Source organism: Panthera onca, chromosome B4, assembly GCF_046562875.1.
Source record: "Panthera onca isolate mPanOnc1 chromosome B4, mPanOnc1 haplotype 2, whole genome shotgun sequence".
Lineage (NCBI taxonomy): Eukaryota > Metazoa > Chordata > Mammalia > Carnivora > Felidae > Panthera > Panthera onca.
Genome location: NC_138345.1, coordinates 16,796,880 through 16,817,132, shown reverse-complemented (window position 1 = coordinate 16,817,132; position 20,253 = coordinate 16,796,880). Strand labels below are relative to the sequence as shown.

Sequence of the window (20,253 nt, the reverse complement as noted above, 5' to 3'; positions counted from 1 at the left end):
CTAAAACAGCAGGTGGGTTACGGGTTAGAATTCCCCGGAGATAAATGTTCTAAAATAAAGGAAAATTTATTTCTACTGACAAAGGTATGAATTTCTTTTATCTGTTTAAAATATAGTTGTGCTATAAGTTTTGTGGATCCTTAACCAAAATGCAAGGTAAAAAAAAAAAAAGTTTGAGAATGAGCAGGAGAGCCAAATCTTCTAAACTTTCCATCAACATTCCAAAAAATTACAGATCGTGCTGTCTCTTCCATTTATTTACATGTCCAGTGTAAGGAAAAGGACAAAGATAAGTAGGAGAAAAATTATTACTTTTTTGAGGCCTTATTTCAGAATTCCTCTATCCAATAGGCCACGTAACCACAGATTTCTTCTGATTCATTATATAAGAGTAAACAGGAATACATAAAGGTCTGGAGCTGTCAGCCTTCATTATTCTAGAAAAATAGGGATTTTTAATTTCAAATTACTTTTAAGCTTTTCTTTATGTGGATAATTTTACACTTTAAAAAACTTTCTAACGCTTTTCCCCTCAACTCCTATTAAAAAAGAATTGATTTTTCTGTTGGGGGTAAAAGAAAAAAAGAAACCCAACTATTTCTGCAGATGTCGTCTTTAAAAACCTTTGCTGCCTACCTCACTACTACATTCACTCCTTGCGTATCAACTGTTGCATTCAAAAGACAAATGGCCCTGGATATACAACAATTACAGAAACCTTTACGTGAAAGGGGCTTCTCACGCTTTGCCTTATTTAACAAAATTGAATATTCTCTTTCGGATCCGATGGGAAAGCAGTCATCCCTTCCCTGCCTCCAACTCCCCATCCTCAACTTTATTATTGAGATCCTATCAGATTTTGACCTTGTTTGTCCTGGAAGTGTCACGCACTATCTGTGCTGGTGGCCAGTTTTCCAAGGTCACGGGTTTCTTTACATGACACCCTTAAGTATTGATTAGCTCCCTTTGTGGAATTTCCATTTGTGTTGCAGCCAGCAATCGCAGACCAGTGTGAAGCCGTTCAGCACTGCAGTTTGGCTAGCCTGCGGAAACCTCTTGTCCTCCCTCTTTCATATCAGTCCCTGAAAATGAAGTAGCCGCATGCAAAAAAGAGCAGGAAAATAAAGCCGGCGCTTCCCCAGAGCCTGCCGGCTAGCGCACTGCACAGCATATTTCAATTAGCATCCAATCATTTTAAGTAGTGATACTTCAGTGTTTGCAGAAGCCTGCCTTGTAGAATTTAATACTCAGACAGCCATTTTGCAAAACACAGCAGGTCCGTGAAATAAGGGCTATTTCAGTGAAATAGTCACAGGATGATAAAGCTGCGATAAATCCTGGCGTTAGTGGCAACAGCTGTGTCATCCACCAAGCGATTATCATCTACGCTTTTTCTGAAGCTGTGCAAAATAGGATTTAATAGGAGCCTCTGTGGCTATCGTTAATTTCACAAACTCCATAGTATCCCTCTCTAAAAGAGATAATGTTTTTTTTTCCCATGCCATAATTCACACATGAAAACAAGGACTCCTTTAGGGAAAAGAGAATATCAACTGGTTTGAACTGATACAGATCTCTGAGACAATGGACTTCCCAAACAATCCCCGTGCAAGTGATTTCCAATCTTATCAAAGTAACACGGCACCAGAGATCTACAAAAACGTCTCCGGAACAATCGCAGCATCTCCCATACCTCAGGTGCCTTGAAAACTCGTAGTACCAATGACTGATTCCCTGGCTGATACTCAGCACAGGGATTAAAAACATCCGAGAGAGGCAACATGCACGAGACAGACACGAACCGTATTTTCAGCCCCTAGCTGCAATTCTACAGCAATAGAAACTTACATAGGACACCCGTACTCGCCGCCGATGCACCAGCCCACAGCACTGCATGAAGAGCGGTGCGGAACGCAGTCAGCGTGTGGCTTCACCGAGCTGCACTGTGCCTCCTCGTCTCATCACAGCCACTGTCCATTTCTTCCCACCTTGTGCTCCCAGGTAAGAGGCATGGGCAAATCAACACTTAGCTTCTGCCTTCCTAGGTAGTTTCTAAAAAACACCACGGGTCCTTGCGAGCATGCCAAAACTTTGTTGTCCCTGTTTTTCTTTTCTTTTCTTTTTTTTTTTTTCGGGTAATTTGAGATCTTCTTCGGGGAGTTGTCTACAGACCAGAAAATCGGCCAAAAGTAAAATTTATTTTCCTGAGGTAACTATTACTACCACACAGTTACGACCGTCCGGATCGGTAGAGTTTCTTGGCAACATTTTTACAGTAGCCATTCTCCACTCAGGAGACTGTCAGACATCAGAGAATCTTGCCTTTCACAAGCCTGCAGTATCCTGCTTTTTACAAGAGGAGGCCCTACTCCTGATGCTGTTTATGCTACTGCTTCTGAGCGCACGGCTCCCCCCGCTGCTGCTCTGCCATTATTGCCTCCCTTCCAGCGCTCAAACCAGCAGCAGCATCCTGGCCTCCGTGTTCTCTCTGTAACACTTCGGGCATATCTGATCTGCGACTTCTCCCTCCTCCCTTTTCCCCTGAAAAATGACGGAGTCTAGACTTTAATTCACTCTGGATTCCTAGGACTACAGAACCACCCTCCAAACTGTCAGACGCTTTGTCTTGTGGTACGTGTTTCACATGAATTGTAGAAAAGATTGCTGGAGTGGCCTCAGGACCCGACTCACTTGATCACTGCAGCTACACACAGGTTTCTGTGTGTGTGTGTGTGTGTGTGTGTGCGTGCGTGCACACGGGCGCTCACTGCCAAAATATTCACTTCCTACGTTACAGCACATGAAATAAACATAACCCCGGTAAGTAAATCTGATCAGAGTCAGACATGATTAATTAGATAATATCATTAATTAGATGATCCATCGCCTACGATTTAGACACGAGACACAAAGTGAGGGTGCCTGCAAAGCAGGAGATGTTACAAATGAATGCTCCTTGCAAGCTGTAATTTACATTCTTCTCTAAAGATACAGTTTGCTGAGACTGAGCCGATCATAACATTCTTCCAAAAGGCCTTGTGCACGCCACACCTGAGAAGACGAACTATTAAGGCATTTGGGGGTAAAACTATTAATTTGTATGGTATCACCCATTCTAACAAGCAAGGATTCATACAGCCTCCTAGTGTGCCACAGCTAATGATCTGCATTTGACCCCATGCCCAAGTCACTCCAGAGGCTGCTGCCACTCAGGAAGAGAGGTTAACTATTTCCCGCCACCCATGAAGATCACACCGCTACGCTCTTCAGGCCCTAGAAAGTGCAAGCCTATGAACTGTCGACACTTCACCATTATTTCCTTAAAACCTATGATTTAAAGTAACAAATCTTTATTATTAGTAACAGCCCAAGGGGCTACTGGAGATGAAAAAAAACAAAACAACAAAACAAGTCCTGCCTTAGTTGAATGTTCTTCCTTCACTAATAAAGTAACTAAGGCCCCAAATAAGCAGGTGTTTTGCCTATAAGTAACATAAGCAATAGTATTACTACACCCGGTAATTTATGTAATTTAAATAGTCTATGAAAATTCTATGGCTTTATCATGTACTAATTAATCCTTCATGTATCAGAAGGTCCAAAAGGGAAATAATGAATAAATTATAGACAGACAATAAGGCTACTTTTGTGATGACATCAGAAACCTAGAAGAAAAGAAAATTTCTAAATTACATTGCAAATTGGCTTTTAAAGGGAGATCTGAGGGGGGAAAAAAACTCAACATCTTCTAGACCATCCAAGATGGATTTCCCGTAGATAAGACATAAATTTGATTTTTTAGAGAAATTTTAGTGAGAAATATATGTGATATAGTTTTTTTAAATTTTAATGTTTATTTATTTTTGAGAGAGAGAGAGAGAGAGACAGAGTGTGAGCAGGGGAGAGGCAGAGAGCGAGGGAGACAGAGAATCTGAAGCAGGCTCCAGGCTCTGAGCTGTCAGCACAGAGACCGATGTGGGGCTCAAACTCACAAACCATGAGATCATGACCGGAGCTGAAGTCGGACACTTAATTGACTGAGCCACTCTGGCACCCCACATATGTGATATAATTTGTAGCGAGATAAGAGAACCTATAATTCAAATGTAGGCTTTTTCTTGAAGACCCTTCATCAATCTCAGCCAAGACACATTTACTAGAATAACTGAATAAAAATAAAGAATTAAAATGAACTCTAGTTAGAATAAGATGGAACTGTTGGAGACATGATCTCTTCTATGATTCTGAATTTGATTTGGAATTCACTTAACTTTTTATTAACTCTGATATCATTATCCGCAATATGACGGAGATCCCCAGTTCATTAGAGATTCCACCCACCTTGCCATTCAAGAATCCATGAAAGGATGCCAAGCTCTAATTTGATTCAGCAAACATCTATCAAGCACCTTCTATTTGCTCAGCACTGTGCTTGCTAGGTGCTCAAAATAGGAAATGAATAAAATACAGTCCCTACATGTCTTAAGGGACTTACAACAAAACGGAGCAAAGAGAACACAGAATTTGAGTGTTATGGGAACACCAATGGTACAACTCTTACCTCTACCAGAAAGGAATGCTAATGGCTTCTCGAAGGTGGGAACTCTCGGGGTAGCCTTAGCAGAACGGGTAGGTAGAACTGCATCCAGTGGAAAATAGGGGCAGAAATCATGCCAGGCAATGGGGCAGCAGATACAAAAGCACAGAGGATTATACGCAGTATACAAAATGCATTGTTTATAGAGAACGTAGAGAAAAGGTAAACAGGTTAAATGTTCACGATCTATTCTGAGAACAGGTATATACCCTAAATCCCTCAAACTAAACTGGGTTCTCCCCAGAATCCAGGCCTCACCCATCTCTATACCCCTGGCACTGAGTGCGGTGATGGACACGTAGCAGGTGTGACAAAGATGCACAGTGGTTCCCCCATCGTCCCTTCTTGACTTCATCAAGAGCAACAGAAATGGACACGTGGCTGCTGGGCTAGGAGAAATGCCCCAGCCTCCCTTGCAACTTGGTATGGCCATGTGACCAGATTCTGTTCCACATTCCAGGAAGAAACGACACACGCCAACATCTTAGTCCTGTCCTCAGAGGGAATGGAGCTTGCCTTTCCCTTTTTCTGTTCCCTGTCTTGCTGCTCTGACCGTGGACAGAGTGTTGAGAGCTGGAACCATTTACGAGCCACTCAAGTTGAGAAGGACACTGAACGCTCTTCAGTCCTTCTGCTCCTTGCATGCAGGCTGTGACGTGAAAGAGAAATAAACTCCTAGAGTACTTCTGTCTGTCACTTTTAATCTGACCTCGGTTATAGAAGCTAAATGTGTAGTTACCTCAAAATACCTCAAAAAAACACCTCAAAATACCTCAAAAAATACCTCAAAGTACCTCAAAACAATGTACTTCAAAGTGTTTCTGGAATGAATGATTAATTCACAGACTCTAAAGTTGGGGGGGGGGGCAGTGGGGGAGTGGGAGAGAATCAAGAGAGCAGCATGGGACTAGACTGTGAAGTACTTTGAACATCACTTTTGAGACTTCAGATTTTCTCTTCTAGGACATACAGAATTAGCAAAGCCTTTATTTATTTTTTATTTTTTTAATGTTCATTTATTTTTGAGAGAGAGAGACAGAGCATGTGCAGGGGAGGGAAAGAGGAAGAGGGAGACACAGAATCTGAAGCAGGCTTCAGGCTCTAAGCTGTCAGCACAGAGCCCGACATGGGGCTTGAGCTCACAGACTACGAGCTCATGACCTGAGCTGAAGTCAGACGCTTAACCAACTGAGCCACCCAGGCGCCCTCAGAATTAGCAAAGCCTTTAAATGTGAAAGTCTGTGTTGTTTTATTAAAAAGTAGGAGAAAAAAATCTCTAGACTGTTTGGTTTTAAAAACTAGTCCATAGTTCAATACTAGTAGAAATCTGAAGCTTTTGAACTTATATAATTGTCTACAAGAAATATCTATCCGCTAAAAACCGAAATCAGATAAAGTCAATAAAACTAGCTGTTTGGTTCATGTAAATCACAAATCTAATGCATTGTTAAGTTAGCTATTTTGCTATGATGCAAGATGCGTGCAGGTAAAATACTAAAAGATGACAATGAGAGCTAGAATGACAAAAGCAGCAAATTAAAACTAAGTGCGGATAAATGTTGTCAAGGCCAGGTTTTTTTCTTGAATGTTTATTTATTTATTTTGAGAGAGAGACAGAGAGAGAGAGAGAGAGAGAGAGAGAAGCCCATGCACACACGAGTGAGCAGGGGAGGGGCAGAGAGAGAAGGAGAGAGAAAATTCTAGACAAGCTCAGTGCTGCCAGTGCAGAGCCTGACACGGGGTTCGATCCCACAAACCGTGAGATCACGACCTGAGCTGACATCAAGGCTCGGATGTTAACCAACTAAGCCAGGTGCCCCAAGGCCAGGTATTTTTAAAAGTTCAAGGGATTTACATCTGGGAAGTCTGTAGAAAGTGTGAGAATTCATGTTTATTCACTCATCCCTTTCTACGTTACTATTAGGAGAAATGAAGTACCCGGTGGGTGTTAAACACAGATGAAATGCTTCTCTGGAGAAGAAAACTCTTTGAAACAGAAGAATAAAACCAGCTCAAGAGAGGCCTTCTGCAGGGAAGCTGACGGTTCCTTGTCAAGGCTGACTCTGCTGGAGCATTTATGGCTCTTTTTGTGGCTATGGTTTCCCTTCCCGCCACAGACGCTATCCCATAGACTCACTGAACTCTTCCTTCACACTATGTTGTTGCAAAGCCTCGGAGCCTGGTGTTCTGAGGTGCACCAAAAAGTTCTCCGCTGATTTCAGTAAAAACAAACGAACAAGCAAAAAGGGACCAAATGTCTATTTCATCAACAGTATCATTCAGTCAATAATTACCATGGCCACGTATGTCCTAGGCACTAGGGATAAAAGAACAAGTCCAATAACCATGGTCCTTGAATACAGAGCGACTAAAACCCAGGGGAAAAGACAAGGGGAGATGGGGAGATGGGGCAGGGAGAGGGAATATGGGAGCCATATTCCGAATGCGGGAACATCATTTACAAAGGTCTTTGTGGCAGAAGAAAGAATGCTCAGTCTAAGAGCTGAAGGATAAAGGAAGCGGGAGGGTGGGACAAGATTAGGATAAAAAGGTATATAATTGCCAGAAACAACTTTTATCTTTACACTAACACCAGTGGGATTCTATTCATACAGTAGAGGGGCATGATCAAATTTGCATCATTTAAATTTTTTTTAATGTTTATTTCTTTTTGAGAGAGAGCGAGAGCATGAGTTGGGGAGGAGCAGAGAGAGAGGGAGACACAGAATCTGAAGCAGGCTCCAGGTTCCGAGCTGTGAGCACAGAGCCTGACATGGGGCCTGAACCCACGAACCGCGAGATCATGACCTGAGCCGAAGTCGGCCGCTCAACCGACTGAGCCACCCGGGCGCCCCAGAATCTGTATCATTTAAAACACACTTCAGTAGTGGAGCTGCAGCAAGAGTGGAAGACGGCCAGAGAGGAGGCAGTGAGAGCAGCTTGGGAGCTGCCGTAACCATCCAAGTAAAATCAGATGGTATCTTATAGCAAGGAGGTGGCAGGGAAGAGAAGGGGCTAAAACCATGAAAGATTTGGGAAATCAAAGCGGAAAAGCACAAGTACAGAAAACAGAAAAAGAAACCCAATGTAAAAAGATACCTGTTTCTCTCAGTGAGGGGTATTTCCCTCCACTAGTGAACTTCAGTCTCCAATAGCACAACCCATGATAAATCTTTATTTTCATGTCAGTTCCACTTTGCTTCTATTCTTGGTCAATCCTCATTTCTCTCAGAATCCCGAACAGGATCTCTCTTTAGCCCTCTGTCTCTTCCATTCAGCTCTACTTATTTTAGCCACTGAAAAGTACCACTCTATTTTTTTTTTTTTTTTTTGAGAGAGAGGGCGCACAAGCAAGGGAGGGGCAACAAGAGAGAGAGAAAGAGAGAGAGGGAGAGAGTGAATCTCAATCAGGTGCCATGCTCAGCACAGAGCCGGGTGTGGGGCTCGATCTCACACGTGCAAGATCATGACCTGAGCTGAAATCAAGAGTCCGGATGCTTAACCGACAGCCACCCAGGAGCCCCCGCACCATTGTACTTTATTCCAGCTTCTACGGACTGAAAATCGTCTCTCTTTCTCAGTTTCTTGTTGTTGTTGTTTTCATTTTTTTTTTTTTTTAATTTTTTTCTCACCAGGGTGTCCAGGTTCTCTTTATCTACTGGTTGTTTGTTTGTTTGTTTGTTTGTTTCAGACCAACAACCAGGCGTTTCTTCTCAGTAATGAGAGTGACATCACTTGTTTATTTGCCACCCACATACAGACAGCAGCAGAAGTAAAGAAAACAGTTACATGCGATGTGATTGGGGGAGAAGTCATACTCACAAAATGAATAATAATCAGGAAATGTGAACCGCAAGTCTAGAACACATTTTGTGTTCTAGAGTTGGAATGCGCAGAATACATCTTGTGTTCTAGAGTTAGAATACGCATGTTATATTCAAAAGCATGAGAAACCCATGCAACTCCAATAAGTCCCAGGTCTCTTACAGCCTCGTCATGTTGAAAGAAATGCCATCTACCAACAAAAAGTGATTGAAAATCAACTTATATATGGCACAAAGATCACAAGAGAGAATCCTTGAACTCAAAGCCACGCTTCCCAAGAATTTCCTTTCCTTTCTTCTCTAATGCTCTCTTACCCTAAAGCCACTTGTAAACCTGCCCTCACTTTTCAACACAAACAAAAACATTCAAAAACTCTTCTCCCAGGCATTCATCCTCCTGGATCTCTCTCTCTCCATAAATACACACCCTTAGGTTTATATTTGGTACGTTTGCTTAATTTCTGTTGTTTGTGATTTTTGATTTTCTTTCAATTTCCCCCACTTTGCCTATCACTCAGATTCTGAACAAAGACAGCCAGCAAACAAAAACCCTACGCCTTCTGTTCTATGTCTCCAGCACGCTCTCTCTCTACCTAGACTTTAGGTTTTGTATCACAGGTGGCTGGCCAGGAGGGAGCATTATTAGATACCATTGGAAGAAGAAACAATGAATAGGCATTTATTACAGGAGGCAGAGGAAGCGAGGAAGGAGAGGGGAAAAGCCGAGAACATGTGTGTGTTTCCGATTTTTCCAGGCCGCACTAATTTTTTTCAGAGACTAGATCTGATCAGTTCATTTCATTCATTACAGCTACGAGGAGATGCAACGTGCATATAAGAAAGGAAAACACTGACACTTCAGTGATGAAAGGCAAAGCGCCCTATTCACAGTACAACATTTCATGAGCATGTCTATGATGAGAACAGGATAAGAAACTTCACGGCAGTGATTTTGATCTCCTGTTTGTTTGGAAAGACCAGGAAAGAGAAGCACACCTTGTTTTCTAAAGTGGCCAGACAACACTCCGGATAGATTGTCGAATTCTGTTTCATATATATGTGTATACACACACACACACACACACACACACACACACATATACTTATGTATATATTTATTTATTTAGGTATGTAGGTATGTTTTTATTTAATTCCTTACTTGGTCATGGAGACTACCATCAGCATCAGCCCCCACCACCATCTGACTAACCCCACTATGCAATTCATTACAAAACTGACAACAGACATCCTTTTGAAAGTCCGTGGGCTCAAGGGCAGAAGGTGAGAAGGAAGAATATTGAGAGTTATGGACTCCTACTAAGTGCCAGGCACTCTTCTAAACACTTCATACAGTTACCCTTCGATTCTCCTGTGAACCCTGTGAGGTAAGTACTGTTTTAAATCCATTTTATAAAGAAAGAAATGGAGGCACAATGAAGTCAGGTAAATTGTCCAAGGAAATGGCAGAGCTTGGGTTTCTATCAAGGAGCCTGACTCCTGAGCCCGCTGGCCCTCCTCTGCTCTCTATCAAATGCCAAAATTATTTTTATATGCTGACCCTGGGGTAGAACACAGTGATTCATCGAATAATCCAATCATACAACAGACATTTTTTGAGCTCAGTGGTTCCCCTTCTACGGGTTTTCCAAATCACCCGTATTTTTCTGTAAAACATGCCCAACCCTTAAGCCTATCTCTGTCTCGTTCTTGCAAAGTCTGAAATTTTACCAACTGGAAAATTCATCTTATCTAACAAGTATCTTCTTTGAAAAAAAAATTTTTTTAACGTGTATTTATTTTTGAAAGAGAGAGAGGGAGACAGAGCACGAGTGGGGGAGTGGCAGAGAAAGAGGGGGACACAGAATCTGAAGCAGGCTCTGGGCTCTGAGCTGTCAGCAAAGGGCTCCAGCCCATGGACTATAAGATCATGACCTGAGTCGAAGTCAGACGCTTAACCGACTGAGCCACCCAGGCGCCCCACAGGTATCTTCGTATAAAAAGTAAACATCTGTTAGCTAGTGAAGCTATAAGTCATGAAACAAGTCAGTTTCTTTAAAACCCTATTTTGGGGTGCCTGTGGCTCAGCTGGTTAAGCGTCCAACTTCGGCTCAGGTCACGATCTCACGGGTTAGAGCCCCGCGCTGGGCTCTGTGCTGACAGCTCGGAGCCTGGAGCCTGCTTCGGATTCTGTCTTCCTCTGTCTCTGCCCCTCCCCCGCTCACACTGTATCTCTCTCTCTCTCTCTCTCTCAAAAAATAAACACTAAAAAAAAATCTATTTTACCTATCTGTATTTATTCCCCATCCCCATTGTTAAATATTAAGAAATAATTTAACGCCATTTACAGGACTACATTTTAAAGTAACATTTAGGTAGCACGAAATAAAAGAAAAAAAGAATAATAAAATGAGGACAGACAACGGAGACGGACGTGAGGCTTGAAGTGCGCCCCGCAGTAATCGATGCGCTTCCTACAAACGAGGCGTCCACTTGGCTCTAAGCTTTCTATCGGCCAACTCAAGAAGGGAAACTTGGTCAGTTACATAATTTACTGCCCATTAGCTTAGAATAACCCCAGTGCTCTGAAGCACGACTGCCTGGCGCTAACTCCAGACAATGGAGTCTCCTGGAGGTCCCCACAAAAAGGAACATTGTGTAAAGTGATACACGGCACTCCCGACGGTAAATGGCACGGTGGGTTTCACAGAGCTGGACGTCAGCCCGATCTCCACTGGCAAGTACAAGTCTCCAGCCACACAACACTCAGTGACACAACGTGGGGGGCGGGCGGGGAGCGGGGGGCCACGCGGGACCCCGGCCTCGTCACAGATGGGGCCTGACGCAAGGGTCATAGTAACAACGGCAGGAAGCCAAAGAAAGCGCTCCCGTGCACTGGTGCTGAGAGAGCACGCGTGGAGTGAGGACCATCCTTCAATCCTCTTAACCAGCTCTGAGGAAGGTGCGGTTATGATCAATCTCCGGGTTCCAAATGAGGGAACGGGTTTCAGAGTTTGGCAACTCGGTGCAGGCCACACGCAACTCGTAAGCAGCGTAAACAGGATTGGAACCCAGATCTGTGGGGCTCCAAAGTTCCTGCTTTGCAACCACTAGGGCCCCAGAGCTTTTAGACAGTGATGGCTCTGAGCCATGCAAAGAATTCCATTCCACGACTGTTCCTCATTGACGAGCTTCTGATAAATATTAGAGGCTAGTGACCTTAAGACTGATTTTTTTTTTTTTTTTTTTAGTTTTTTGTGGCCACTTCAACACAATAATCAAGCTGGAAGTACAATGAAAGATAAGAAGACGACAAGGCCACCCCATCTCAGCCTGCGGCAGAGTAAGTGGCTTTTCTTCCAAACACCTCGCTCCCGGGGAGACATTTCAGAGAATGGGAGAGGGAGGGACGTAGTGTCAGTGAATGGGGTGTAGGAATTGAAGCTTCAACTTGAGCGCTGCTGGGTTTTTAAGACAGCAAAGGTGCGGGGAACGGTCATAGAGAAAGCCCTAGATAAAGGCTGTCTAGATCTAAAGCAATTTGCATAGAGTTTTTTAGTGCTACACTAAACTACGGTGCATTTCTCTGGGAGTCACAAGTATCTGGATATCTTAAATCTTAAATTGTTTTTATGTTTATTCATTTTTTGAGAGAGAGAGAGAGAGAGCTCAAGCAGGGGAGGGGCAGAGCGAGAGGGAGGAGGAAATCCCAAGCAGGCTCCGTGCTGTCCACGCAGAGCCCTATACGGGGCTTGAACCCATGAACCTCGAGATCATGACCTGAGCCGAATCAAGAGTGGGATGCTCAACTGACTGAGCCGCCCAGGCGCCCTCTCTGCAGATCCTAAATCTTAAATCTTTAGTTTGTCCAAAAGTAAAAGGCTCTGGTATCATCGCTGCTTGAAGTTCAGAATCCACATCTTCAAAACAAGGGAGATCAAAGTGGGGGCAAGGCAAACTGGCCTGAGGAACCCCAGGGGCCCCTTTCAGGGAACAAGCTTGAGCCCTGGAAACCTGAGGAAAGTAAAAGGGCCCACAGTGACGTCGACGACGACCGAGCTGAAAGCAGGCAGGCTCATTAAGCCACCCACTTGGAAACAACCACAGGCCCTAACTGACCAATTACAACCAGGCACAGTTCCTAAGGTTACCACAAAGGGAAAATTCCATATGTTCCCGTACTCCCTCCCTCTGCCCTAGAACTGTGGCCCCTCACCATCGCCTCACTGCAGACAGTCTCTCCTTTGCTGTCCCCGCCCTCTGCTCCCTCCCTCGCAGCGTATTCAGTAAGTTTTTATCTCCTTTGTTCTGCCTTGGGTGAATTCTTTCACCACCCGATCACAACGCCCACATTTGGTGCTCCCCCATCCGATCGGGGACACCCCACAGGAACTGGTTAGAAAAGATGTCTCGAAATAGTCAACCACTAACTGCCTTGTGACATGCACTGAACTGGCCATTCTCACATCGCTTGAAGATTGTTTGGGGGAGGATTAGACAGGAGCAGAAGCTGACAAAGGGACAGCAAAATGTCTGCATGCATTTCAGGAGAAATGGAATTACATCCAAAATTACCAAATCTCTATTTTAGAATAGATGCTCAAGGCACTTAGTGAACACTCTCAAAATAGACTACTAGGTTGGTATTAATATCACCTTATGTTCAATTTAGATCTTATAGCTTTAATGAGCTTTTTTAGTTTATCATATCCTCAAAGGAAAGCATGCGGTATTATTCTTTTCTATCCTGATGTGAAACTGAGTGTTTCCAGATTAACTTAATTACTTTAAAAGATGAAAGGGGTAGAGGCCCTGCTCACTCAAGACGATCAGTGGGCATCTCCTATGGATGGGGCGCTAGAATGGATGTCAGCCAAGAAGAAATCAAAGTGGCCAACAGGGGATCAAAGATTCTGTACAGATTCTCTTTAGCAAGACTTTAGATTCCTCTACAAAACCTAAAATTTTCCAGTTAGAAACAAAGTAAGAAAATATCACTTGAGCCAAATGTTATGTAGGTTCTGTTGGGACTTTCATGGAAATATCCTCCCAGATTACCAAACTTTCTGTTACGTACTAAGCTGAAATCTGTAAACAAACTGATGATATTGGTGAGTCCTCTTCAAATTATGCTGTTAGGGAAGCCTGGGTGGCTCAGTTGGTTAAGCATCTGACTCTTGCTTTAGGTTCAGGTCACGATCTCATGGTTTGTGGGACTGAGCCCCAAGTTGGGCTCTGAGATGACAGCGTGGACCCTGCTTAGGATTTTCTCTCTCTCCCTCTCTCTGCCCTCTCCCACCTGCACGCACACGCAAGCGCGCGCGCACACACACACACACACACACACACACTGCTTTGTGTGCTCTCTCTCTCTCTCTCTCTCTCTCAAAACAAATATATAAACTTAAAAAAAATTATGTTGTTAGTACATAATAGGGTTTCAGTATTGGTAGTTTGGCTAGATTCATGAATAAATAAATACCCTAAAGTATTCCTTGACATTGAAAACATGAGGCCAAAGCCTAAGCATTGAGAATAACATACAAAACAAATACGGTGAGATAAGAATCCCTTTAGAGAAAAATAAATGCAAAAAGAAGAAGAAAATATAAAGAATAGTGTTTACATTTAAAAATAAAGAATAGGTAGAAATGAGTTGGCAATGAGAATTTTTTTTAAAAAACCCATAATTTGGTATGTTAAAAAAAAACAGGAAAAGCCATATCCATTAAGACATTTGTTAGATATTTGTCTAATGCTGAGTTACCTGACTTAAGTAGAAAAAAATATACATATATTACTTAAAATATATATATTTTAAAATTAAATTAAAATTAAAAATTTAATAAATATATTTATATCTAAAATGTATATAAATGTATAGTAAAATATTAAATAACAACATATATAAAATATACACATATTTTTAAAATGCAAAACTGATGTTGAGGAATAAGGCCTTGGGGAAAGACAAAATAAACTGGGGTTACTAGCCTAAGCTGAAACTTAATTGCTGTCTTCAATTATTTGCTGAGCAAATCAAAAGAATGTGTTAAATGTTCCATTCATTTAACAACGATCACTTGTGTACCTTCCATGTACCAGGCTGTGTTCCAAACACTGGAGGTTCCCCAGTGAGCAACTCAAAAAAATCTCAGCTCTCATGGAACCAGGCAGGCAATGGAAATGGAAACTATTAAAAAGTATCAACATGCAAATTTTCTGCTTTGTGTGAAGTGAGGGAGAGATGGGAGTAAAGATGGACAGACAGAAGTTTGGGTTATATACAAGTTGGCCAGAGAAAGCTTCTTGGGAAGATGAGCCGAATAAAGTGGGGGGGGTGGGGGGGGGGGAAGGGGAGGAAAAGTGACCATCGGGGGAAAGAAAAGTCCAGGCAAATGCAGGGAGAATACACACAGCCCATGGGAAGAACAGGAAGCAGCCGCAGGTGTTGGAGCAAGGTGAGTGACCAGGGACTTGATCGTTGAGGGTCTTCAGGTCTCTCTTCTAATTGTGAAGCAAATTTATTCTCATCGTGAAGGGAAATCATCAGAGGGTTTTGCAAAGGACACATGATTTGATTTACACCTTCAAAGTGGGGCAAGGTCTGCTGTATGGAGAATGCAAGGAGCTAGTGTTGGGTACAAAGAAATTGTTTTTGAGACTATTGGCAACAGTCCAGGTAAAGAGAGAGGTCTTGCTCTAAGGCACTGGTGGGAGGAAATCTTGAGAAGTGTTAGGATTCTGGGTCTCTTTTAAAGGCAAAGGGGACAGAACTGATTGATGTTGTGTTGAAGAGAAAGGAAAGACCCAGGAATGAGCCCAACATGGCAAGAGGGGCAGATGAGGGCCAAGCAACTGTGTGAATGGTCATGCCAGTTATTGAGAAGAGGGACACTTAAGGAGGAGCAGTCCTGAAGGACAAAACAAACAAAGTACTTTTGGGGGGATATTAATTTTGAAAAGCTCAAAGGACATTGATGAGAGATGTCATGTAGGCAATCTAGCAGATGATTCCAAAGTTCAGAAAACAGATTTGGGTTGAAATATATATTTTTTTTAAATTTTAAAGTTTATTTATTTATTTTCAGAGAGAGTGTGAGCACGAGAGAGAGTGCGAGTGGGGGAGGGGCAGAGGGAGACAGAGAATCCCAAGCAGGCTCTGTGCTGTCAGCGAAGGTGAGAATGTATCCGTGGATCATGGAACCTCAAGAGAGTAAGGAGGAAAGTGAGGGTACGGGGGAGGAGGCATGATGGGCTATGAAAAGACGTTGGTGACAAAGATACAAAACTATAGAATAGAACAAGAGCTTTTGGAGAGTAATATCAGACATGGCAAAGGAGATCACAGACATTGTTTCCTAAGGTGTCTTCAAAAGAAGTTCCCTTCGTAATACTGTACTAGCAATGAGCAACAAGGAGGCAAAGGAATGGACAAGATAATTTTTCTTTCCCTGTTTGATCTAATGAGTTCAAGACGCTACAAGAATGATAGATGCAACAGAAAAACAGTCTTCTCAAATGGAAGATCAAAAGAGTGGAACTTGGGGAGAGTCACCTGGTTAGGGATAAACAACTTCTAAAACATAGAGTATCTGCCCCATTTTTTTTTATTACAGACCACAGAAGTATTCTAATATTCTCACTTGTGAACCAGATAGTTCCCAAGGAGAAATCATTGAACTATCAATTTTCCTTTTTTGAAAGCCCCAACTTTGAATGTTTGATATAAACATTTTTCCTCCTTCATAAAGATCAGTTCATTTGGGTCCTAACTCAACTTAATTGGCTCTGGAGAAGTGAGGCTTTCCTACTGAATTTCTAAGCTTAGGTTTATACATTTGAATTTCATTTTTCTCATTTGGTAGATTTATTTTGGAAAGTACCAACAGATGTGCCTAAAATCTTAGTGTGATTTTTTTTTTTAAGGTGTGATGGAAAGAATGTAATAATTTGAGATATTTGGCATTCCTGACAATCTTCCTATATCCAACATTTCATGTCCCAAATTGGGCAACTGTATGGAAAATGAAGACATTTACATTTCTGTCCCTTGGTTCTATTTAGCTTATTATGAGGGGGAGAAGCAAAAATGTGCTTGAATGTTCCTTTACTGGAAGTTGGTGTTAGTTGGAAAAGAAGATGCGGGGGTTTGAGTGATCTGGGGGTTGATCAAGGAAAAAGATAAGACTCCTGAGGTGGCGATGACAGACAGAAGTTTTATTGGGTGACTGACAGATTTGCATGGTGGGGGGGGGGGGTGGTTCCTCACAGCAGGAGTCTGTCCATAGACTATGGCTACTCAGAAGGGGAGGAGAAGGCAGACAGGGAATAGAAGAAGGGCTTAGGTAAGGTCACTCAGTAGCATGGCCATGAGCCCCTGGGTCAGAGATCTCCAAAGGGCTGAAGCAGATTGGGGCCTTATGGCCAGTCCACACGGGGTAAAATTTCGTGGGTTAAGCAAAGCAGGCGGTTCTAAAGGGCTAAAAATCTGCTTGTTTGGGCTATGCCACATGCATGAGAAGGGGAGAGGACAGAGAGATGAGGACAGAGGATCTAAAGCGGGCTCTGTGCTGAGAGCAGACAGCCCCATGCGGGGTTCAAACTCATGAATGGTGAGATCATGACCTGAGCCGAGGTCAGACACTTAACCAACTCAGCCACCCAGGTGCCCCTAAAACCAATGGATATGTGGGATGCCTGGGGGGCTTAGTTGGCAGCGTCCAGCTCCTGATTTCGGCTCAGGTCATGCTCTCACAGTTGAGAGACCAAGCCCCTCATTGGGCTCCATGCTGAACATGGGGCCTGCTTGGGATTTTCTCTCTCTCTCTCTCTCTCTCTCTTTCCTTCTGCCCCTACTTATCCCCTCTTCAAAAAACAAACAATTGGATATGTAAAAAATTTGAATTTGGTACTAGCTGGCTTTTGAGCTAACAGATTTCAGCCCTCTGTGAAGACGTGTATAACCTATGGTTCAATACACAGAGGCCACCTTTGCTTCATTTATGTAACAGAGGAGGCAAAGATAATATTGTAAAAAGGCATTTTTTTTTAAAGAAAGAGAGGAAATTGCATTCAAAAGTGGCTCAGTCGGTTAAAGCACCTAACTCTTAATTTTCGTTCAGGTCATGATCTCACAGTTCATTGGATCGAGCCCTGCATCAAGCTCTGTGCTGACAGCACAGAGCCTGCTTGGGATTCTCTCTCCCTCTCTCTCTGCCGCTCCCCCACTCCCTCTCCCTCTCTCTCTCAAAATGAATAGACATTAAAAAAAAAAAACAACAGTGAAATTAGACCCTATTGGTTCCTCCTTTAAAAATTCTGATGTTCCCTAAGGTTATAGTAACTCTAATGATAGTTTAACATTTATGGAGTGCTTACTATGTGCTAAGCACTTTATATTTTTTAATTTCCCCATCAATCCTTTAAGCTAGTATTTTTGAACCCATTTATCACACGGGAAAACTGAGCACAGAGCGGTTACCTAACCGGCTTGAGCTGCATAGCTCGGGGATGTGAAACGGGGCTTCAGTTCTAGGAGGTCTGAAAGGGGGGGGTTGGTATTTCACCAGTAGAGCATCCAGCCTTTCCACTAAGGCTGTTTTCCCTCAGGGATTTGGGGAGGCACTGCAGTTTTTGACCTAGAGCTGCTCTCTGCACTCCTGGAATGGGAAGAGCCAACGGAGGGTCCCTTCTGAACATCTCCTCCCCGGCACCTACCCCATGATGCCCGCGGGCTGCTTCCCAGCTCCTGATTAATACGAGAACGATGTATAGTTGAAAGCAAGGTCAGAATAAAAATAAATGAAAGTTCTTGCTGTATAAAGGAAAGTAGGAACACTTCCAACCCCATACCTTCACCTCCCCAGGACCTTCTCTCTCTCTTCAATTAAAATTCTCTGGTCTGCTTTAGAACGCGCCCCGCTGGCGAGGATAATGCCCAGAAGCAGCTGACTCTCACTTCTTGGTGGAGGAGAGGTAATCACATGGCTAACCCAAAGGGTGAAACGCATCCTGCATTGTTTTGGCAAAACTAAAAGTGAACACAGGCGAGGACACTGCAGCTCCTCCCTTCGTCACCTGGACACATACAATGGGCACACGGGGGAGGGGGGCAATTTTACATACCACGTGCTTATGTTCGCACCCCATGGCCGCTGGAACAAGTTACCACAAACTCAGTGGCTAAAAACAACACAGATGTATTATCTTACAGTTCTGGAGGTCAAAGGTTCCCAAATGAGTTTCACAGGGTAAAAAAAAAAAGATGACGAAATCACATCTGCAAAGGCCCTTTCGCCATGTCAGGTAATACATTTACAGGTCCTGGGGATTAGGACGGAGTCCTCCTCTATGGGGGGAACAGCCAGCCCCCATGTCTGTGTGTGCAGGGTAGGACCATTCCTTCTCCAAGGATGCTTCGCTATGGAACCCTGACAAGCCTCGAGTCCTCCTACATAAGGCTGACAAAAGAATCTGGAACACTGTTCAGAAATTTGAATTTCCCAACTGAAACCCAAACTTCCAGGCAAAATTTCCACGGTGCACTTAACGGGCGTCTGTGCTGTGGGCAAGACTCAGGGTTATGTTTCACCTGATACACACTGGCAATTTTTTTTAAACGAGAGATTACACTGCACATTAGAAAAAGTCGTACCCCACAGGGACCTCCATCTCCACGGGCATAGGGGGGTTTGGGAAATGGTTTAATAATTCTACTTTTAGGTTTTAAATGGGTTTTGTTCAAAGGTTACATTCTGATGTCAGAAATTCACTGCAGAATCCAGTGATCTTATTCTACATGGATCTCAGCAAAGAAACCAGACATCTGTGGTTCCAAACAGACTCTTCTGTGATGGGGTTTTGATGATGTCATGGTCTTGTGGCCAAGGTCATTGCAGCAGATAGCAAGGACACTGTATTAGGGAGAAGTCAGTCAGCTCCTGCTAATGGAGTGCTTTTCAAGAGCCAATGACAAGAGCCAATGCTTCCTTCTACTTTGGGTTCACTGCATCCTGTGACTCTCCCTAGAAATGCAGGGTCAATGACCAGTGGCTCAGTTTGACAAATGAGGAAATGGGGTCCCCAGGGCGAGATGACACCCTGATGGGTGTCCAAGGACGCATGCTGGTGAGTGCCAGAGCAGGGATTCCAGCTCAAAGTCCTCAGACCCCCAAACGCCTGAACTTTATTAATTAATTAATTTATTATTATTTTTTTTAATGCTTATTTTTGAGAGAGAGAGAAAGAGCAACTGAGCGTGAGCAGGGGAGGGGTCGGGAGGGTGACACAAAACATGGGGCAGGCTCCAGGCTCTAAGCTGTTAGCACAGAGCCCGACGCGGGGCTCGAAACCACAAATCGAGAGATCACGACCTGAGCCGAAGTCGGACGCTTAACGGCCTGAGCCACCCAGGCGCCCCCAAATGTCTGCGCTTGAAACTTCGCCAGCCCGTCTTGGGTGGTGGCCTCTTCACCTTTCTGCCTGTTCCCACACTGTCCAGCATGTTCCCAGGAGGGGGGCTGAGCGGCCCCACTCCTAAACACAAAACTTCCACCTAGCCGTGCAAAAGCCTTCTGAATCACCATGTTTTTTAACTTCAATAAATGTCTTAGCAGGAACTTTCTGCTTACTTTTTGGTCATATTTAATACAACAGTAAGTCGAGATTGCTGTTGAAATTGAGGGACTTTATCTTGGGGGTCCTGGGAGTTCTAAAATAGTTTTGTTTCATATCTACCAGAACGTTTGGTGAATTTCTTCCAGTTTTACTGAAAATATAACAATACTGCTACGTTAGGAAGTGAAAAATAATAGCTTTTATCTCCATGTATGA

General features: G+C 43.3%; 1 protein-coding gene across 8 annotated transcripts in view; it reads right to left on the bottom strand.

Annotated features, from left to right (window-relative positions):
- Positions 1 to 20,253, bottom strand: part of CACNB2 (calcium voltage-gated channel auxiliary subunit beta 2) — a 384,840-nt gene that overhangs the window by 259,973 nt on the left and 104,614 nt on the right. Inside the window, exon 1 of one of the 8 annotated variants that reach the window (XM_060659222.3) lies at positions 1,849 to 2,715. The exons of the other annotated variants lie outside the window; for them this stretch is intronic. Within the exon in view, the coding sequence (XP_060515205.1) occupies positions 1,849 to 1,896 (48 nt within the window). The 5' untranslated portion in view covers positions 1,897 to 2,715. Of the gene's footprint in view, positions 1 to 1,848; positions 2,716 to 20,253 lie in introns of those variants that run through there. 8 annotated transcript variants of the gene reach the window in all.